This window comes from Carcharhinus amblyrhynchos, chromosome 6 (assembly GCF_965287045.1).
Source record: "Carcharhinus amblyrhynchos chromosome 6, sCarAmb.v2.hapA, whole genome shotgun sequence".
Lineage (NCBI taxonomy): Eukaryota > Metazoa > Chordata > Chondrichthyes > Carcharhiniformes > Carcharhinidae > Carcharhinus > Carcharhinus amblyrhynchos.
Window position 1 is genome coordinate 115,704,859 of NC_137329.1, and position 23,837 is coordinate 115,728,695.

Here is a 23,837-nt window from a genome sequence, read left to right on the forward strand (position 1 = left end):
TAAAACAGTTTGCATTTTAATGGCATATTCCTCTAGTGCCATCTGGTTTTCCCCTTCATTCCTGGAAAACTCACATTCATATCATGTGTCACTAACTCTTATTCAAGCAGCACTGCAGACATGCTGACTGGACCAGCTGACCTGGGCCTAGTAAAAACAAACCCCAATAAGTCACCAGATGTAAGTAATTGAGCTGTGATCAGATTAATTAATTGAACAGTTTCCTGGGAATTTGTTACGTAACTTCCAAAATTCATTTTGAAGCAATTATTCTACATGTTAATTGCGAGTTGGACACTGTCGTATGTCACTTTCTACACAAAGGGTTTCATTGGCTGAACTTGCTAAAAGTGAACATACGGTGATGGCATAGTTTCTCCCCGAATAGTCTGATTAGCCAAGTGTTTATCTGGTAACATTCAGTACTAATTCCTGAGCTTCATTTCATCTTGAGTCAAAGCCTTTAAAAGTGTAGATGATTCTGTTTTTCATTAGAGGGACCACGGAATAAAACATTTCATATTATGGCTTACAAATGTGTGTTCCTTCTCCAATAGGAAATGCCACACATGCAGTGTAGGTTGTACCAAAGTCGCAAATGATGATGCGATTCTGCAGTTTACGGTTTCAAAATCAGATACATGTAGCTCGTCACATTTACAACACAATAAAAAATACCCTTCCCCAAAGAGAATGTCCTGCCAAGGCTGCCAACTCAGTTTAGAAATCACACACAAATGGTTACATGGCTGATGTGAAAACCCAGATAGCCAGGTGAAGGATGCAATGTTGGAGCTGAGCCTTCCCCCCCCAACTCAGAGTATAAACTTCCATTTAATCAAGGGATATTGCATATTCTGTATCTCCAACAAAATATCTTCTTTACAGCCAGTTCCTACATCAACACAGTCTTCAAGTAACATGCACAATACCCCCTTCCCCCCCAGCAAACAACTAACTTTAATCATAAATATCTATGTCAGAATCAGTTGAGGAGCTGCATAAAGAGGTGATTGACAGCACGGAGACAACAGATGGGTTCAAAAATAATTCAGACTGTCTTTGTAAATGAAATGACACCAAACTAAGGTTTATACATTTGAACAAAATAGCCAGCTGAAGATGAAAACCACTGATTTCATGGCCTGTCATGCATTTAAACCGCAAACAATAGGATTTAATTCAAGCATTTCATGCAATGTGGTCTTCCTGCATACTCACCACTGACACTGCTTCTCTTACGGTCAACATTTTTTCCTCTAATCCATTGGCTAAGTGCATCACTATTCAACTTCCACAATCCTAACTAAGGCTTTTTGTAAAGGAACTGAAGTAAACTCTCCAGGTGTAACAAGGACATTCTTCAGCTGAGCTGTACAGTGTCAATATCTAGTCTCCTACAGCTCGAAGGATAGAAAAAAAATTGGTTCAGTATTCTTGCAGACAGGATTGATCTTAGCTCTGTCTGATGCCCTGCCTCAGGCAAACAACACTTGCTGCCTAGCCTCAGATAAAGAATGAGCACTTCACTGCAGAAATCCAAACAAAATGGTGCTTGCCAGAAGAGGTTGAAAGCAATTTTTTTTTTTTAAAAGTCAGCTAATTCCACTCAATGTGCAACAAATGATCATGATGCAATTACATACAGTAGCTACGCTTCAGTGATAGCAACCATCTCAGAGTCAGAAGTTGATGATTCAAGTTCTATGCCAAAGATGTGTACAGGTTAGGTGGATTAGCCATGCTAAATTACCCCTAAATCAGGGGGACTAGCAGGGTAAATGTAAGAGGTGACAGGATTAGGGTTTGGGTGGGATTTTGGTCAATGCAGACTTGATGGGCCAAATGGCCTCCTTCTGCACTGTAGGATTCTATGATTCTACGATTCTATGACTGAGAACAAAATACAGACTGGCATGTCCTGTGCGAATCAAGGGAGTGCTACACTGTTGGAGGTGCCATCTATTGGATGAAACATGAAACCAAGGTCCCCAATTGCTCTCCCAGGTCACCATAAAGATCCCATGACATTATTTTGAAGAGCAGGTTATTGCCACCCCCCAGGAGCTTGCTGCATGCAAACTGATTGCCACCTTTCCCACATTAACAGAAGTGAATACACTCAAGTGCTTCATTGGCTAAAAAGTGCTTTGGAATTTCCTGAGGTTGTGAAAAGAACCATAAAAATGAAAGTATTTTCTTTATAACCGTGTGGTGTATGTTAAAACATAACATATGGTACCACCAATTTTGATTACAATAATTCTGCTCTGCTGTTCAAGCGAGATCCAAGGCTGGAGTTGTTTTTGTTTGGTTCTGGAAAAGTCTTGGCAGCATCATTCCAAAGCTCATGTCACTGATTCTTTATATATACAATATCTGCAACTTATTGAAAAACTCCAAATGCATTCCAAAAGACTACAAATGGAGCTACCAATCTGAATAATCAAACATACATTAACAGCCCTTCAAATGGCTTAGTAGGAAGCCACTGTGCAGCTTCCCAATGACTTGGTTGATAAAGACAGCAAGTAACTAAGCCAAAGAAACCACAGGACAAAGATTCAATTTCCAACCCATGCCAAACTCTCACAATAAGCAAAGTGGTGAAAATTAGCAATAGCAAAATAAGCACCATTTAGCAGGGCATTGATCCAATATAGACATGGAAGGTTCTAACTTCAATCCCAGCCGGGATACAACACTTGGCCTCAACACACCTGAAGCAGTAAGAATGGGACGAGGCAAAGAGTTAGCATTCCCATTTCCTACCAATATGCATGGAAAGTATATGTGGAAGTAAAAATAAAACCATGGTGAAATATGGGACAGCAGCATAAATCTGGAATGGAAATGGGATAGCAGAAAGATTTAGGGGCAGCACAGTGGTTAGCACTGCTGCCCCACAGCACCAGGGACATGGGTTCAATTCCCAGCTTGGGTCACTATCTGCATGTTGTTCCTGTGCCTGCATGGGTTTCCTCCAGGTGCAACGATTTCCTCCCACAGTCCAAAAGATATGTTGGTTGGGTGCACTGGCCAAGCTAAAATTCTCCCTCAGTGTACCCAAACAGCCACCGGAATGTGGCAACTAGGGGATTTTCACAATAAGTTCATCGCAGTGTTAACACAAGCCTACTTGTGACACTAATAAATAATAAATAGATAAACTTTGAACTTCAAAAATTGGCTAGCAGTAGAAAGTTTGAAAGAATATCAAGTACTTTACGCTGCTGAATTCTATGCTTGGAAACTTGCAACAATGTACAAGGGTAAATTATGGAAGGAAACATGCCTTTTGAGTTTTTTTTAAATGATAATACACAGGTGATATAACTTGCTCGTAGCCCCAGGAAACAGATCCTGGCTGCAAGTTTCCCAGCACAAATGTTCAATCTCATGAGAACTGTTTGGTGAGACACATTTACTTAAGGAGAAAGACAGAAGCAAGAATTACACTAAACGGCTCATATCTTTCCCTAAAATTACAAAACAATAGCATGATTGGAGGTCTGGGTCTACATACATTGTAAAATTAACACACAGGATGATGTTTTAGCATGACTGTTCTATTTTCAACAGCAACAGACCTTTATCTTTTGCAGCAAAGTAGAGATACATTAACAAATATTGAATGCAATTTTAAAAGTTGGAATCCAAAAGAAACCTGGGTGACACTTCAACAACTAATACTCACAATGATAAAGATTTATTTCAGCACTGAGCAGTAAACATGAAACATTCTGGCTGTTTCTAACAGTTTAAGTTGCAACTGGAGCCCAGTTTACAATGCCATGGGACTCCTTACCTTTCCATGTTGTTGCTTCTTGTATGCTGAGAGATAGTTAGGATCTACAAATTGGTCCTGCAGATTTCTAATGGATAAATGGGCTAACAGCAGGGTTCCACAGTAACAATGCTCAGATGTTTCCAGTGCTACAGAGAACCTGAGTTCCAACAGATTTGTACGCTTTCATTTCCCCTAAATCTCGGATTCTGATCGTTGAAAATGCTATTTGACCGGTTGATAAATAATAATTCCACCAAGATATAATCTGTCATATCATATTCATATATATAAAAGCAATGTAAAGACTCTAGTATGAAGAATTCCAATACTGAAAGAGTTTTAGTCATGGTACTTCAGACAAAGCTATTCAATGCAGTGGTTAAGCTACACAGGGCAGCATAGAGTCACAGACCATTAGCTGATGAGCACAGTACACAAATGTTGTGTTTACTATATGAACATATTTGGGTTTGAGCTTGCAAATCCAGCTCAAACACAATCCCATTCATAATTCCCTTAATCCGGTTGCAGTCATATACCCAGGGCCAAGTTCATGAACATCTATTTCACAGAATGGGATTTTAATCAACAGGCAATAAAGGCTACCAAAATTTTCCAACACTACAAGTCCGACTCTCAATACTTGCATTAACATAGCACTTCACACAACTTACTACTTTAAAGTGCAGTGGCTGTTATGTAGGCACACAAACAAATGCAAAAGTAGACCACTTGGCCAATCAAGCCTGCTCTGACATTCAATACAATCATAGCTGATCTTTGGTTTCAACACCACTTTCCTGCCTGCTTGCCAGATCCCGATTCTCTGAAAGACAGAAAAAACTATCCCAACCTTAACTACATTGAATGGAGCATCCACAATCCTCAGAGAGGATCTCCAAAGATTCACAATTCCGAGTGAAGCAATTTCTCCTCTCAGTCCAAAATGATTGGCTCCTTATCCCAAGATTGTTTTGGATGTGCAACCAGTGAAACTGTGGTACACTATGTTTCACTGGTTGCACATCCAAAACAATCTCTCAGCGTTCACCCAATTAAGTCCCTTCAAAATCTTGCATTTCTCAGTGATACTGACTCTCATTCTAAACTCTAGAGGATATAGGTCCAATTTACTCAAGTCTATCTTCACCCCATGGACCAGTGAATCCTTGCTATACCACCTTCAATGCAAGTACATTGTTTCTTAGATGTGGAGAGCACAATTGCACACAGTGCTCCAGATGTGGGCACAAAGCCTTGTACATCTGACGGTACTTCTTTATTCCTAATAAAAACTTAAAAATCACTTTGCAACATGCCAACTGCTCGCTGTACCTGCATGTCATGTTCCTCAATTCCTTGTACAAGCACACCCAAGTTTCTTACTTTTTAGAAGATATTCTACTTTTGAGTTCTTTCAACCGAAGTGAAAACTTCACACACTTTCATATATTGTACTCCACCTGCCATCTTGTTGCCTACTCACTTAACCCATCAATATCTCTTTGCAGCCTGTGCCCTCTCCACTGTTTACTTTTCCACCAAGCTTTGCATCATCAGCAGACTTAAATATATTTCTGTCTTTTCATCCAAATCATTAATATAAATTGTAAAAAGCTGAGGTCCCTACACTTTCAGTACAAACTTTATTCAATGCCTGCCAACTTGAAAGTGCTCCATTAATGTCTACTCTCTGCTTCCTGCTCATTAACCAATCTGCTATTCATCATAATGTTACCCCCCACAACTGAGTTTTGCTGAGAATGTAATTGGCTTTGTTTAAGTTTAAAATTCTTGTTTGTGAGTGGAGTAAGCTACTTTCAAAACTTAACGTGGAATTCAATAGTATTATGATATTGTTTTCCAATGAATCTTTTACTATGATATTACTAAATAACCCTGCTTCATTACACATTCTGGATCCAAGTTAGCTTTATTCCTGGTTGGTTCCACAGTGTATCACGCCATAAAACTGCATGACAATATTCTACAGATTTTTCTTGAGGCCAATCTTGCCAATTTGATTGCCCCAATATACAAGAAGATTAAAGTCCCCATAATAACTACATTGCCTTTGTTACAAACTCCAATAATTTGTTTAACGTTCTGCCCGTCAGTATAACTTCTGGTAGGGGGCCCAGAATCTACTCTCACCAGTATTTTAATTCTTGCTATTTCTAACTTCCACCCATACTCATTCTACTTTATGGTCTTGAGACCAGGTCCTCTCTTATTATCCTTTACTATAAGAACTACCCCTCCTCCTTCGCCATTCTGACTTTCTGAAATATTGTGTACCCTGGAATATTTATTTCCCAACCGTGATCATCTTGAGACCATATTTCTATAATAGTGATTAGATCTAAATCATTTACCTATATTTGTGTCACTTGTTTATCCATCTTATCACAGATATTTTGTGCATTTAAATGAAGAACCTTTGATTTAATTTTTCTACTTCTATTCCCTGAAATGACCTTGTTCACAGATGTAAATTTTTGTTCACATCTGCGCCATTCTGCTTGCCTTTACCCACATCGCTAAACTGTTCCGATGCCTGAACCTTTCTCTGTGGATTTCTAAATCTCCCCTTATCTGAACCCTCCCCTTCCTTTGTTAGTTTAAAACCTTGTCCGATACCATAGTTATATGGTAAACAAACGCAGCCATCATTCTGTACCAGTTACTTTCCACAGACGAGGAGTATGACTGATCAGGAATTCTGATTCAAGATGTAGGAGTCAGAAAAGCAGAGAACTTCTCTTTTCAAAATAATGCAGCCTGAACAAAACAGTGTTCATACCACTGTTTTAACATTAAATCTAAAAGAATAGCATGTCCAACAATGCAACACCACACAGGGGGTGCAGTAAATTGAGGGCTTAGGTTATTTTAACTATGGCTTAGGTTTCGTTTCCACAATCTTTTGACCCAGAAGCCAAAATGCTAAGTGATACATTCTTATCACACCAATGTAACGTGTGCGGATTGTTTTCTGAACTATCCAGCTTTCACAGAAACCTAGAACACCATCACTATACACACCTCCCTGATGGTACCCTAAATTTCAAACAAAAGTAGAAGACTCAATAGAAAAATTGACACTTACAGTGAAAGAAGGGTAATGTTCGAAGCTACAATTCCAAAGTTCGGTATCGCAGTTAATTCATTGTGAGTTATTTTCCTGGAAGTCAAGAACAGTGAAACAGTTATAAATGAATAGTCAGAATCACATTTATATTAATCTCTCAACAAGAAATAGTGTGACTTACACTTCCTGCAGGTTGTGAAGATTGTTAAATAAGCTGCTATCAATAGAAGTAATTCGATTGTGGCTCAAATCCCTGCAAAATATAAACACGTTACATTTTAATGCTCAAGTTTATTAGGCACAAGCAAGGCTTATGTTAACACTCAATGAAGTTACTGTGAAATTCCCTAGTCACCACACTCCAGTGCCTGTTCGGATCAATGCACCTAACCAGCACATCTTTCAGAACGTGGGAGGAAACCCATGCAGACATGGGGAGAACATGCAAACTCCACAGACAGGAACCGAGCCCAGGTCCCTGTTGCTGTGAAGCAGCAGTGCTAACCATTCTACTTCAATGCATGTAGTTAACAACAAAAAATTCAGAATAATCAGATAAAACCACCTACTTATACTACTATCTTGAGGAAAATTGTTGAATTTGCGTACATCTCATACTGAATTTTTAAATTAGCTTAATTTATTAAACCACTAAAAGTAGCTACCTGATAGCGCAGTGGGTAAATGTACTTTGTAGTAGTATTTTGACATGCAAACCGATGACTTAGAGTCAGAGGTTTACACCATGGAAACTGGCCCTTTGGCCCAACTTGTCCATGCCGTTTTTTGTATCTCTCTCCTCTCACCTTAAACCTATGCCCTCTAGTTTTACATTCCCCTACCTCTGGGGGAAGATATTGACTACCTAACTTGTCTCTGCCCCTCATTATTTTATAGACCTCTATAAGGTCACCCCTCAGCCTCCTACGCTCCAGAGAAAAAAGTCCCAGTCTATTCAGCCTCTCATTACAACTCAATCCATCAAGTCCCGGTAGCAACCTAATAAATTGTTTCTGCACTCTTTCTAGTTTAATAATATCCTTTCTACAATAGGGCGACTAGAAGTGCACAGAGTATTCCAATTGTCATCTTACCCACATCTTGTACAACTTTAACAAGACGTCCCAACTCCTGTATTCAATGTTCTGACTGATGAAACCAAGCATGCCAAATGCCTTTTTCACCACTCTGTCCACCTGTGACTCCACATTCAAGGAGCTATGAACATGTCCCTCTAGATCTCTTTGTTCTGTAACTCTTCCCAACGCCCTACCATTAACTGAGCAAGTCCTGCCCTGGTTCATTCTATTAAAATGGATCACCTCGCATTTGTCGAAATTAAACTCCATCTGCCATTCATCAGCCCACTGGCCCAATTGATCAAGATCCCGTTGCAATCGGAGATAACTTTCTTCACTGTCCACTATGCCATTAATCTTGGTGTCATTTGCAAACTTACTAACCATGCCCCCGATATTCTCATCCAAATCATTAATATAAAATGACAAATAACAGTGGGCCCAGCACTGATCGCTGAGGTACGCCACCAGTCACAGGCCTCCAGTTTGAAAAACAACTCTCTACAACCATCCTCTGGCTTGGCAAGGAGCCAATTTTGTATCCATTTAGATACCTCACCCTGGATCCCATGAGATTTAACTTTATGCAACAACCTACCATGCGGTACTTTATCCACATGGACTTTAGAAAGGCCTTTGACAACATCAACTGCACTGTTCTCATCTACCTCTTGGTTATCCCTTCAAAAAAAAAACCTTGAATTTGAGAGGCATGATTTTCCACTCACAAAACCATGCTGACTGTCCCTACTCAGTCCTTGCATCTCTAAATGCCTGTAGATCCTATCTCTCAAAATACCTTCCAACAATTTACCCACCACCTATGTGAGGCTCACTGGCCTGTAGCTCCCAGGCTTTTCCCTGCAGCCCTTCTTAAACAAAGGCAAAACATTTGCCACTCCCCAATCTTCAGGCACCTCATCCGTGACTATCAACGATTCAAATATCTCGGCTAGGGGACTATTCCTCCCTAGCCTCCCACGACATCATCAGATTTAATTGTGCTCGCAATTAATTGAGTGATAGAACCTCAATTGTCCTCTGTTCCAAGGGCCAATACAGTCAGGTTTCCTGCTCTGTTTTCTAGTGATGCTAGGAATAGTATGTGTGGTGCATAGATCCAGTAAGCCATTGGGAAGTTACAGTTTAGAAATAGACAAGTCGGAAACAGGATCAACCATGACATCCTGCGGGGTCGAAGTGTGCCAAATAGTGGCTGTCCTGGCTAACTTGATGAACGATTATTTAGACAACAGCACAGAGTTGTTTGGGCCAAAGTAACCGGTTCCAATATTTATGCAGCACTAACTTCAGTGGAAAACGGAGACAAAGTTTTTTTTAAAAAACAATGTATGGTTGTTGCTAATATACTTTGAATTGCGCACTGCTAGATGTTTACACTGTGCTGAATCTCACCAAATATTTAAATTACATTTTTTATCCAATAACGGACTGTTTAAACTCATTATTCTTTCAGGCAGGATTTGGAGAACTAAAAGAAAGCATCTAACTCTTCACCATGCTTGATCAAGACACCTCTTAATCATTTGAAACATGGAGGGAGTGGCAAGAAGAAAATCAAAACAAAATATTTTTACAACTCAAACTCATTAACACAAAAATGAAAATCTGAATATATGTCATTAAACCACAAGGATACTAATGTAAAAGCTTCCAGTGCTGTAGGATATAAAAATATGAAGAGTCAAAAAGACTGAAAATATTTGAAATTTAAAATTTGCGCTGTTCATAGGAAAGATTTAGGTTTCTAACTTGTACTGAAACACTTAAAAAAGGTGGAAGTACTCAACAGGTCAGGCAGCATCAGGAAAGTAGCGTTAATAAAATCTCAACCCGAAACATTGGTCGGAAATTTCCCATCCCGCTTCTGCAGGAATAAGTGGGCGGGACAGAAAAATTTGGCAGATCATTTAAAGGTTCACTAACCTCGGGGGAATTCCTGGTCTTGAGTGTGCACGACTGGAAAATCCCACCCATTAACTCTGTTTCTCGCCAAAAGGTGCTAGCTAACTTGAGTACTTCCAGCATTTTTGTTTTTACTTCAGATTGCCAACAGCTGTGGTATTTTGCTTTTACATTATAAAAAAGGTTATTCTGGTTGAAATTGATAGTTTTGCCTCAACTGTCGTGCGCAACTTTGTCGAGAATTAAACTTGGAGGTTAATGATCAATAGATTTTAAACTGCAATCCATACGAGAGAACTTAAACCAAAACCCTTAAAAAATTATTTGAAGCATGTTTGTAAAGGGACCCACCAGACAGCTACAGACATGAGCAGATCTGTTCTGCTGCAGTTGCAACATGTACTGAGCTGGCAAAGGATTTAAACTACAAAATCCTCCAATTACTAAAACGGCTGTGCAAAATCGCCACACTGGAGCCAGACCACTTTCACTTGGAGTACAAACTCTGTCCCATCTGTAGTCTATCAGCGACTGTGAAAACAGCATTCAATTCGTTGGAATAAAGTTGCCCCAAATACTTTCTGAAGAGGATTACAAAATGTCAAAAAGTTATAGCAGGAATTAGAAACGAGTACAAGCTGATGAATGGATTTGAGAAGCAGCTCCGAAACGTACTCAAGCAATCTTGTGCACACAAGTATAAGAAAGATATTATGAATTATCATTCAAGTACTTCAATTAATCTGGCACGCTACTGCAAGTGCAAATGAAAAATAATTCGGTTGAATTCTGAAATAACTTTTAGCTCCAACATGCCAGTTCGGGGAAAAAAAAAATAAGACAAACAGTACTTTTTCCATTCGTGGAACAGCCTTCCATTTCACACTTTTATGCAATGGGTTTTGGAAAATGCAGACACTATAGTCTGGGAGCACATAGGTGCAAGTCTCTACTAGAAAAGCAGCTTGTTTTAGTAAAGGATTATTTTCAGCTAAGGAATTTTCTACATATGGCAACTTGCCCTTGAAAAGTGCTGTGTCCCACTTCACATATAAATTTCTTTACACATACACAAAAAAAATCCCAAGCCAAGACATTCACCATTTATGGAATTAGATTCTAGACACAGTTGTTTTGACCGAGGAAACTAAGCCTCTAAAACTATTGATTTTGCCATCTTTTGGCATAAAATTGGATTAACTAGCTCTGCAGCTGGTAAAATGAAACAAAAATTAGGCAATTCGCATGTGTGATTAAAACTCCTTAGTCCTATCCATGTGGCTCACTTGGCAATTTTATTATGTAAAATGGAACTGAACCAAAATGGTGTGAGGTTTAATGGCAGGGTCTAGATTTGGTTAACTGCCTCCACTGTACCTGTTGTGAGATCAAAGTGATAACTCAGTGTCAATAGCTAAGCAACAAGAGAAATAAACAGTCAGTGTTCTTGTCTTTTCCCACTGAACCTTGCAGTGAAATTCGCAAATGGATGAAAGCAGCTTTTGGCTCCTCGACAATGCCCCTCTCTTTCCCATTCCCACCAGAAAAATATAAAACTTGACTACCATAATTTTGCAGAAGTTGTTACAACCAGTCACCACTGCCTTTTTTGGGGTTGGGGGGAGGGTGGCCCTGGACAAAAAAAAATTTAATGGAATACATTTAACGGAGTACATTTCTGATTTACTGTAGACTGAAACAAGAAAAATTGTAAATAGGTTCACCACCCAGCACAAAACTAACCTGTACAGATCAGATGGCACTGCTGGCCTTCAGCTTTTGCTGGGTTAGTTGTTTTCAGTTATGGAGAGTTGTATTTGATTGTTCTTTTCTCAGGTTTAAGATTTTTGAAAAAAAAAGCTGCAATTTTCACTCTCAATTCAGTATCCCACAATTGAAAAACGAGTGTGTGAACTCAAGTGGGCACAGGATCAAGGAGTCCAAAAACTTGCTATTTGGTCAGAGATGTCTGGCTGAGAAGTAACAAAATATAACAGGGACTTCCTGCCATATGTTTCATCATACTAGAAGTTGGAATTAATTGTAGATTTTAGATACATCACTGTCTTCCTTTTTCTTCTAAAAGGTGCACACTTGTTACCGAGGTACTAGTCCACAGGCAGGAGACTTCTAATGTCTCATCGATGTGGACAATTATGAGCAAATACCAGCTTTCAGTTGAAGCAATCCAAAAACTAAGGCCTGAATTCTCCGGCCATTCACGCTGGTCCCTCACCCCTGCCGTGGGTTTCCTGGCAGGTTGAGATGGCTTAGAGTTCCCATTGACAGCAACAGGACTAGGGATTCCTCCCCTAAACCTCACTATCCTTTCTCGCGCTCCAAAACTATGTACCATCAAAATATTTATCTATTCTGCAAAAGGAATTGCGATGGTCTTTGCGTCAACTAACCCTTGGAACAAAAGTTAGTTTTAGAGCATTCTGTATAAAGAAAATGATCCTAGGATTTTGTCCACCTCCACTCGCTGACCATTTTAAACTGATAACCCCTTTTCACAACTATGCAATCCTAATGGCTAGAACAATATTTATCATTAACTCTTTACAATTTCAAAGACTGTATTTAAAATCTTTTTCAGCTGTTTCTGTTCCAGGAGAAAATTGTTCCAGCATCTCTACTTTCTCTTCATGACTCAGTTTCCCATTCCTGGTATTGCCCTGATCTATAATGGGGTTTTGAAATTTACTAAACACTTGTGCCCCTATTGTTTTGTTCAAATTCATCACAACTTCTACTCTTTCCCCTGTTTATAAAATCCAAATATAAAATGATTTAACAGACATACAGATTCCAACTATATACATTAGGCATCTACGTGGTCCATAAAGTTTGGACATCCCTGGAACAAACCTCACAAAGAATAACCATTCGGATGTGCTTTTCAAGGATGGGCTGGTAAGCATGGGTCATCCCTTTCAGAAGTACATGAAACATTTGGGCTCTTTTTAAAAAGTCATCCATGAGGCAGTTAACAAATACTGTGGTACCTCATCATCTATAGTACCTTCACAAACTACATCATACAATGAATTACTTGTTTGCACGTACTCTTCATTTATTTTACAAGTAGATTCTTGCTCATACCTACAGCTCCTAAATTAATCATAATCCAAAATCAAATGCAAAAAGTGTTTAAAAAAAATGAAGACACCAAAATGACAGAATATTAGAGAAAAACTGATTTGTCTCCAAAGGTGCCTCTGTGATATTGTTTGATGAGCAACTATGTTACTTAGAAGATTAATAACCCACATTTAATCCCTGCTCTGCAAACTGTTTGGGTCAGATTTTTGTGGAGTCAAGAAGACCTGTAGAAACAGTAGGCCTATAAAATGGTGGGTGGGTTCTGGATGAGACTGAGGATGGGGCATGATTTATATAGAAGGGAAACTTGAGAGAGAGAGAGAGAGAGAGAAGTGCGAGTGCGTTGGGGGGGAAGCATGACTGAGGGCCTAAAATCTCATAAATGGGACCCCAGAAAATGAAGGCAGGTCTTCCAATCTGGGGACTTGCCTCCCCTTGGTATCTGCTTCTGTGGCCAATGAGTCAGGCTTAATTTCGCAACCTCCTTCTCCAAAAGCTAAATTCCTGCAATTTGGGACACTTGTCACTGAGGCAAGTCCAACAAGTCTGGACATTTCCTGACTAAAGCTATCTGCCTTGCAAGCCAAAACCCATCTTTTATCTCAAACTGAGTGGGTTTGGTCAGGGTTCCCATGACTGATGACAATCCAGTCGCATCTGCTACGTGTCTGAATACGTGGCTTAACCACCTACCAAGTTACTGTCAGCACTTACTCATGAATATGATTAAAATACTCAAGAGTCACCCTTCGTGTGGGAATATTTCAAAAGGAGGGGGACAGAAAAGGAGAAAAATTTAATGAGAAAATATAAAAGCGGAGTATTTTTTTTAATTGAGGTGGAAAATAGTCACAGAATGTGGACTTAGATTGGTGGTTTTATCAGTAATATGTACTTAACCCAAACAATATATTTGGAAATAATTGTCTATTAATTACAGAATAATCAAACAGCAATCGGGTATTCTTGAATGTTACTATAAATCTGTAAATAATCTAAATTAAAATACTTGTTTGGGAGGCATAGATGTTTGTACAAAATGCAAGACCAGCAGACAAGAAGGTCTCCACTGTGTACATAACAGCGTGCAACTAAGCCTTTGGTTCAAGGCTAGTTCTGGCAATAAACGAGAAGGGCTAAACCTGTGTATACATTTGTTGTGTTTCATATTGACAACAGAACTCAGGATGGCATACATAAATTTCCTCCTAACCTAGAATGAAAGTGACGAGCAGTGCACCAAGCTCAACTCTCCAACTAGTAAGTTCCTGGATCCTGCTCAAGTTCAAAATTGTTTTTAAAATCTTCACTGAAAAAGTACTTTGATATATTTGTGATTAATGAATAAAGGGGAGTTGGGTACATTTAAGAACAAATAGTTAAGCCAAGAGCTCAGTTATCTATCTCAATTAGCCAAGCTCGTGCTTCCCCTTTTCAAAAAAAAACTATTGCTCACACTTGTTTCAAAGGTGTTAAGAAGAAAAGCACGAAAATAGCCCCAAACCATGCAGAACAAAACAGCCGTCACTTGGAAGAAATTAATACTTTCATATAGTCTTCCTGCAGGGAACTCAGGCCACATCATGACCCAGTAAACAGTCTGCACCTGGGGTAAATACCAGGGGCCAAAAAACAGTAAGGGGCTATTTTCATAAACTCAAGAGAATCAGACTACATGTGTGTTACAGGATAGCATACATTTTGTCTTAGGTATCTAGAGTCATGCCTGTGAAAAATGTTTAATCCCATAGTTAAAACATCTGCAAAAGCAAAGTTAAATAGATTTTAATCAATACCATAATGTGGGTAGATCTGCAAATTCAGCAAAAAAACTGCTGGGAAGGGAGAGCAAAGCTTTAACTACTTTAAGACACCAATACTGAGTGAGTCACAAATCAATCTGGTATGTTAAAAGTTTTTGGTCTGGATTGTACAGAAAAGCAGCTGTGGAGAACATGTGTTTTCCTGGCTGCCATGACAATAAAATCGAGTTTTTTTTTACTGGAGCTCAACAGTTATCCTGCTAAATTTCAGGAAAAGGATGACTTTTTGTACCAAACTTTTTTCTCTACAAGCTATACTTATTTTATTTGTTGCACCAGAAAACAAACTGGAATTCCAAGTAGAATTTAGCCTGTTTAGGCAGAGTTTTGCTTAACAAAATAGTGGGCACTGGGTTTATTTGGCCAGTGGAAACATACAAAGTAAATTAATACTAATTGTAAACGAAAGTCAAATATTTCCTGTTGGTTGCTCTGTATGTTGGCAAACATGCATTGGAGAAATTCCACACAGAACAGATTATGAATATTATTGCAGTACTGATCTCAATCGCAAGTCTTACTGCATCCTTGCTGTGTTGAGTAGCCACAGCATAGTGAGTGTAAGTAAAAAAAAACAGACACCACAAACCTGAATTTCTTTGAAGATGAAATATTCTCTCTTCCTTCTCAACTTCCAAAACAATGGCACATAAATTGTAAAGAATTACCAATTCAGACTGATTTCAAAGCTATGACCTAATCTTAGAGATTTATCAACAGTTTGAGCTTTGCCCTCACATTTGCAATGTCCAAACAGATTATTGCTCTAGTCAATCCCAGATAACCATTAGTTCTCTTTATAACCATGTGTGGTCTCAGAAGTGATTTATTTCTACTACAATTAATTCTTTTGTCCTGGGTGCTTGTACACACTTCTATCAATTGTTCCTTTGGCCTTTCCTTCATCATCTACTGTGAAGCTGCTTTTATGCTGGGCTATGTGCCTTGCACATTATGACTCTTGACACGGTTCTGCCACAACCCACTGGCGATCCCAAAGTAAACTTACCAGAGACACACTAGGAAGGCCCTTATTTTAAAACTCCAAGCAAGACATGCCCGATTTGCATGGTTTCACTTTATTGCCAAACAGGGCCATTTAAAAACATTTTTACGGAATGTGGATTGAGCATAAATAAACTATAGAAAATAAATGGCATGAAGCACTACTACTTTATTGTCTCGCATTTCACTAGTTATATATCCACTGGGTTTTAATAAACTTGCACAGTACAGGCCCTTATACATGATAGCCAAGAATTTATAATAGACAACAGTCCCAGGGACTGCTTTCCTGCCACCCCTACAGCATTTATGTCTTTAAGCCTTAACAAATATCAGCTAACACTTTATGCTAATTTACAAATAAAGCCAACATTAAAAATAACCAATTAACCCTTTGTTAGGTTAGGTTTTAATTATGCTCTTCATTTGGAAGAGCTTGTCCAAGCACAAGTTAATTTTCTCCACATTTTTATTTACACTGCAATTGACAGGTGCTGAAGTATTTAAAGCAATTATGACTGTGACCACAGCTTCAAAGAACAAATAAACCAGTCAAACAGCAATCCACTGACGACAAAGAGCTAATTCAATTCACTGAAAGTTACTCAAATGCCAACACAAGTTGAACAGCTCAGCCTTAGTGTGCTCTGAAAAAAATCTAATTACGAGTGTGCATATTTTGGCACCCAAATTTAACTTCTCTCTACCTTCCCTACAGTTTCTTCCTTTACCCCCCTTCCCTGAAGGCAGCATTCACGTTGAACTATTTCTCTGGCTGGCACCAGCTGTCTGATACCGATACACAGGCTGGTTAATATACTTCTGAGCTGTTTAACAAAAGGGATTATCACAGAAGACCAGAGACAAAAACAGAAAATGCTGAAAAGCTCAATGGATCTGGCAGCGTCTGTGGCGAAATAGAGTTAACGTTTCAGGTCCGTACAACTTGTCTTCAGAAGATAAGACAAGTGGACCTGAAATGTTAACATTTTTGTTTCCAGGTACACTACCAGATCATCAGCTAAAATCATACAACTCATCAGTCACAGCATTTGCAACGTGACGGCCACCTCTAGACAAGAATGTTGACTCTGCTTCCCTCAGAAATCCAGTATGATGCGACTCTAGGGAATTACATTATAACCACTCAGTATTTGTGTAAATCACAAGTTGTAGCGTATTAAGTAGAGGCTTAGAACATAGACCGAACTGAAGAGGCTGACATGAAACTGCATTTGAATTATTTATTCAGACACAAAACAAAGTATCCATGAGATTCAAAAAATGATTTCCAATCGAAGGAGCTTTTATTTTTAAATTATCACATGTTGGAATTCACTAATTAAATATTACTTTCTTCTCCCACACTCACCTTAGCAAGTAATCTGTTCCCAGGATGACTTTTTGTCAGAAGTTGCAATTGGCTTCGTTCCTTTTTCACTACGAGGTAACTATTTGTTCATTGCCTCATGCTAAGGGTCTGAAATAGGCTAAGAACCTCAACAAATCAGGACCCTATTGGCACAAATTCTCGTGTTACTAACTTGCATTTATGTTGCAAGTTTGATAACTGCCCAACTCACTTGCGTGTATAAAATTATTTAGCCCAACTTTCTTCATTCTAATTGCCCCTGCTGCTCGTCTGCTATAGAACAGTGCTGATAATGGTCAGGAGAATTTGAGAAGAATATCTTTTTCATTGCCTAGAAAGAGATGAGTAATGGTAGGAGTCTCTGTAACACGGTCTAACCACCACCACCATTTCCCACCCCACCCCACCCATTTGTGCTTGTTTCCTCTGTATTAACCTCTTCATAACTTTGTGAGATCATTCTTATGCCATCTGTTCTACTTCCACCTTTGAAGTCTGCAACTCCTCAATGAAATACCTGCATACTTCATAAAAGGAGCAAGAGGAATGCAAATCGATGTTGAAATAAGCAAATAACTGTGCTATCATTACAGAGATTGCATCAAGCTATCTTGAGAAAAAGATCAAAATATGATTTTATTTGTAAAATACACTGAAAACATTATGGCTAATCGCATGTTGGCACCAATAACTTTTTTAAAAAATCAACTCAATTTTTACTTTTTAAATTACATTTTAAAAAAAATAGAAATATTATTTGGTCCTCATTGATGTCTTAAACTGAAATTCCAATGCCACATGATCCAAAGAGTGAATGGGGGAATCCTAGAAATTGTGAACTATACATTTCCATTACAAGACATGTAGCAAAATACAGGGTTGGATTCATGCAGGTTGAAAGGGAGGTGGTCAAGGACATGGTGTTGTCAAAAGTAACACTGGCTGCCAATGTCTACAGATGACATCAAATTGGGCACTGTGCCAGTAATGCTAACCCAATGGGTATTCATTCCAAGGGTAGTGGATCGACTAAATGACAAACTTCAGCAAATATAAAATTAAATTAAGAGGTGGTGGATTGGCTGAAGTGCTGGAGGCTTTGGTGAATAGATTAAAACTGCTGGTAAACAAATACATGTTGAGATGTTGTTACAAATGAGTTGCTAAAGGTTGGGGAGATAATGGTGAAGTCTTTTATGGTCACAGTAGGAGCCAGTTTTACTGCCGAGGTTTAGTTTCAGTATTCACAATAAAGGCAGAAGAGTGTCCAAAATGAGAACCCAAGGCAGGTTTTAAGATTTAATTAAGATAGCCTGCTCTGGGATCTCATCCTTCGAAAATAAAGAGATAGCAAGGGAAAAGCTTGAACGAGATCCATTTAAATCTGGTCACAAGCTTGAAGGATGAGGGGACAAAAAAAAATAAAGTAACAGTTACCAAGAAGGAAAAAGTTTAGGTAACTTGCTTGGTTTTAGTAAAAGGAGTGACAATGTTGGGTAACAGATTACAATCTGACAACTAAAGGCTGACAACTAAAAAAACAACCATACCCCATAGCAGATTTTAAAGAACTCTAAGTATTTGGTCTGTCTGATCAGCTGTACATAATAGCCAATACTATAGTTAAGAAAGCACAGCAACACCTCTCCTTTCTCAGAAGACTAAGGAAATTTGGCATGTCCCCTACAACTTTCACAGATGCACCATAAAAGGCACTCCTTCTGGTTGTATCATGGCTTAGTATGGCTCCTGTTCTGTCCAAGACTGCAAGAACTACAAAGGGTCATGAATGAAGCCCACTCCATCATGCAAGCCAGCCTCCCATCCATTGACTCTGTCCACACTTCCCACTGCCTCGGAAAAGTAGCCAGCATAATAAGGGCCCCATGCACCCCTGGCATGAATAGACTTACCTTGCAATAAGTTGGTCTTTCTCTACACCCTAGCAATGACTATAACATTACATTCTGCACTCTTTCCTTTCCTCATCTGTGAATAGTATACCTTGTCTGCATAGCATGCAAGAAACAGTATACAGTTTATTATTAGTATACAAACATGACAATAATAAAAATCAAATCAATAGCATTATCCAAAGGAGAGTAGGGGAGTCCTTCAGGACCTAGACAATACTTACTTCAGTTGAACTTTAAAGGGTGTACAAACTGGCTGTGTTTGTCTATTGTATTTCAAAAGTAATTAATTAGCTGTGAAGTGCTTTGGGATATCCTGAAGACATGAAAAGCACTGTTTAAGTTCAAGTACTTTATCTTTGTTAATAGGAAAGAAATGCCAAACTTCCAAAAACAATTCAGAATCATAGCAAGGACACCAAAGGAAGATCTAGAGTTGTTGTCTCGATCGGCCAACAATATTTTGTCTAAAGATTTGCTATATTACTCCATGTGCACTGCGGTTAACTGCAGGAGGACAATGAATTATATGAAAAGCTTCCTCAACTCAACCCCAACGCAACCCATTGGTTTTCTCAGGAAGCATCTGATTGATAGTGAATACGCTTAATAAGTATTTACACTCTGATAACATTAACACATGCTTTGGTGTAAACAGAAGAGATGCTCACTGATATTTGAACAACTGGCAGAATTCTCCAAAGGGTGATCACAGCATGTGCACCAACAGCACTGCTAGTTCTTGTTTACACAACTGGAAACTATTCACAGCTGCTCTTCTCATTAACACTTCTCTGCTAACCAAGAGGAACTTATGGGTACAATTCACATCCCTGAAGTGATTGAAATAATGGAATAATTCAGACGTGACTATCCAGCTGCTGCATTAGCTTATACTTAACACAGAAGTCTGACCATTATCTTTCTGATAACATTATTGTGAAGCAGTTTCAAACTCTTACATATTCTGTGAACACATTTAACGGCTGACCCAATATCAAAAATGAAACACTAACCACATAAATTAGAATGAGCCGCTTTATCAAATTTAACAAAATTTAGAAACATTAATTTTATGTTTGGAGGGAGCTGGTACTCTACAGCAACTAAAATGAGAGGCACAATAAAATGCCTTGTTCAATAATAATGATGCCTTGTTCCTTAAACAGAAAACTCGCCTGGTTATAACACAAGTTGATATGACCAAACTCTGGCTTGCAACAAAGAAAATCACTAGAAAGTGAAGAAAGTATTTTACCCACAAGAAATCTGTTCACTTTCAATCTGTTGGATCAACTATACTGGAACCCATTATTTAATACGTATCTTGCATAAATTTTAGGCATTTCAATTTGACAAAGGGCACATTTTCTATAAATCAAGTAAATTTCAGAAATCCATTGCATTTATTAAAATTCAATTCTTGGAAGTCATTCATTCCACAGGCACTCAGATGTTTGAAAAGTCTGTTGAAAGAGCTATTCAAGTATTGAGAGTAAGGCAGCGTGACCTCCAGATGAGCTAATTTGAAGGGAATTAGCCACAACTAATTGCAAGTCTCCCTGCTTTGTTCAACACTCAGATCCTTCTCAGCACATGTTCAAATAAGGTTGAAGAGTAGCAAAAAGTTGAGAGTCTCTTTATTTCTTAATAGCTTTATGGACAATATTACTCCAGCTACCACATGCATGATCCTTCAATGAATTTTTCCCTTTATTCCCCTATCAATTTTTCCTTTCTATACTTCTTCCTTCTGAAGACCTTTGTTCCACGCAGACGCAGTTAGAGCATATTTGTCATCCACACACTGGTACTTCATCGAAGGGGTCCCCATTCGTATTTAAGACTACGTAGAACTATTCTACTGCATAAAGCATCACAGACCAAATCCTCACCCAATATTTCATCACACACGCATTCAGCGAAAGTATCTGGACAGCGATCAGAAACACAAACTTCAGCAGACTCTCTTTCCTCCACCAAACCTGGGGCACAAAATAACTTATGCTTCCCCTGCCCGAGATCAGACACAGGGTTAAAATGGGCATCACCTCAGTCTATCTAGCTCAGATGTAAAACTTAGCCATCCGTGCAACTGAGGGAACCATCTTGAATAAACTTGGGAGCAAAAAAAAAGCCACAAATTTTCCAGTAGAATTTAACTGGGGCACTGTTTAATTGATTGCCACTGACACACATAATGATGTATTTACATTCGGAGTGCAAACAGCAACAACTGCAGAGACCAATACTACAAGGCCTTTTTTTAAAATTGTAAGTTGCAGCCTCCACATTGCCTGCAGAATATAAACACCAATGGTAAAACGTATTTAATGTTAACTGGTATTGTGGATGCTGGTGCCAACTGTTTTAACTGGATGGGAAGCAGAAGATTGCAGTTCTACATCCCAGACACAGAAAGACTTCTTCTGGGCACCCATGACCAAGAGTTTAAGTTTCCCCACAACTTTAACACCCCCCATTCCAAATGTAACACTATATCCTCCATTCTCTCCTTTCCTTCTCCCCTACATACTCTATGAACAGTATGTTTTTTTAATTTGATTTATTGCTACATGTATTGGGATACGATACAGTGAAAAGTATTGCTTCTTGCACATTGTTCAGACAAAACACAATTCATAAAGTACATAGGGAAGGAGAAAAGGACAGAATGCAGAATATAGCATTACAGTCATAGCTAAGGTGTAGAAAAAGATCAACTTAATACAAGATAGATCCATTGTCTGTATGGCACACAAGAAACAATACTTTTCACTGTCTCCCAATTCATGTAACTAAACATAGGGACCTTTTCTTGCTGGGCAAACAAAGATCTTGACGGTACATGAAACCCATTCAGCACAGTGGTTAGCACTACTGCCTCACAGTGCCACGGTCCCAGGTCCAATTCCCAGCTTGGGTCACTATCTGTGAGGAATCTGCACAACCTCCCCATGTTTGAGTGGGTTCCCTCCAGGTGCTCCAGTTTCTTCCCACAGTCCAAAAGACATTATGGTTAGTTGCATCGGTCACACTAAATTCAGCCTCAGTGTACCCGAACATGCACCCTAATGCAGTGACTAGGGGAGATTTTCACAATAGGTTAAATAGAATCCCTACACGTGCAGATAGAAGCCATTCAGCCCATCAAGCCTGCACCAATAACAATCCCACCCAGCCCCTATCCTGGTCATCCCACCTATTCACTCTACTAATCCCTCTTGACGTTAAGGGGCAATTTAACCATGGCCAATCAAGCTAACCCAACTTCATACCAGCGTTTACTTGTGGCACTCATGAATAAACTTGAAACTTCAGGGACTCAAAGTTCGGCTGGAACTTTTGACGAGCAGACTAAAAGAGAAGAAACAAAAGTTGCGCGAGAGCAATCGGAAGTTTAGGAGTACTCACAAGCGCACGATCCGGCGGGGCAGTGGGGCGGGCGCCCGGCGCAGCCTGCGGCGGCTGCAATCCAGCAACGGCTGCTGAGCGGGGCACGAGCAGCGGGCCGGGCAGGCGCGAGGCGGCAGCTCCAGGGCGACGGCGCCCAGCAGCGCGAGCGCTCCGCTCAGCAGCAGCAACGGCGAGACGAGGAGCAGCAGCCGCCCAACCGTCCCAGACATCTTTATCTCCCTCCCAAAGTTTTCCTCTCTCCCGGATCCAAAAGAGGTGAAGGAGAAAATGGAGAGGAGGCGATGTTTTCGTTCAAACTCCTCTTTCTTTTTGATCACCCAAACAACCCGCAGCTGACGTTAAAAACAACGGAGAAAGTTAGTCCGACTTTTTTTTTCCTCTCTCTCTTTATTCTTTCAACTTTCTCGATTAATCCCACACTTTCGTGTTCCGTTCTGCGGCGCCTCGAAAGCAAACACCCATCGGTTTGTCGTCTCCCAGCACTTGTGGAGAAGGGAAGGGGGAAAGTCTCCCGCTTGGCCCCGCCCCCTCCTCCTTGCTCACACCCACCATGCCCCACGTGATCAAAACAAGGCCGGCGCTCTCTTTCCTTCGCTCCCACTCCCTCGCGCACCCGGTTCGCGCGCTGCCTTCTGGTCTTTAGAGTTTTCCCTCGTGCCTTCGCTGGGCGTCGGCGGGGGGAGGGACTACAACTCCCAGGCTGCCCTGCGCGGGCCGGCTTGATGCGTCACTTTTCGCTCCGCCCCTTCCCTTTTGCGTGAGGCACGTGCTGAAGCTGCAAAGCAGGGTTGGTGCCCATCTGATACGCTGCTGCCCCAATGCTATCTGATGTTGCATACTGATTGGGAAGATGCAGGGCATGTAAACAAAGCTCTCTCACAGTGTTGAATTGATTTGATTTATTATTGTCGCTTAGAAACTAGAAGTTGGAGTAGGCCATTCAGCCCTTAAAGCCTGCTGCGCTATTCATTTTGTAAGAAGTCTCACAAGAGCAATTTAAAGTCCAACAGGTTTATTTGGTAGTAAACACCACTAGCTTTTGGGGTCTGCCCCCTTGTCAGGTGAGTGTGGAGTTATGAAGGGGCAGAGCCCAGAAAGCTAGTGGTGTTTGCTACCAAATAAACCTGTTGGACTTTAACCTGGTGTTGTAAGACTGCTTACTGTGCTTACCCCAGCCCAACGCAGGCTGATCAGCAAATTCAATGTTCTGACTACACCTGTCCTTTAATCCCTTCAGCTCTCAAGAGCTATGCCTAATTTCTTCTTGAAATCAGACAATGTTTTGATCTCAACTTCTTTCTGTGATAGTGAGTTCT

The 23,837-nt window shown here is 39.8% G+C and overlaps 1 protein-coding gene across 1 annotated transcript in view; it reads right to left on the reverse strand.

The window, feature by feature from the left end:
• Positions 1-23,008, reverse strand: part of lrig3 (leucine-rich repeats and immunoglobulin-like domains 3) — a 58,201-nt gene extending 35,193 nt beyond the window's left edge. The window contains exons 1-3 of the mRNA XM_080191266.1: positions 22,519-23,008; positions 7,063-7,134; positions 6,900-6,974 (exon numbers count right to left, since the gene is read on the reverse strand). Coding sequence (XP_080047392.1) covers positions 6,900-6,974; positions 7,063-7,134; positions 22,519-22,730 — 359 coding nt within the window. The 5' untranslated portion in view covers positions 22,731-23,008. The remainder of the gene's footprint in view (positions 1-6,899; positions 6,975-7,062; positions 7,135-22,518) is intronic.
• Positions 23,009-23,837: the final 829 nt, after the last annotated feature.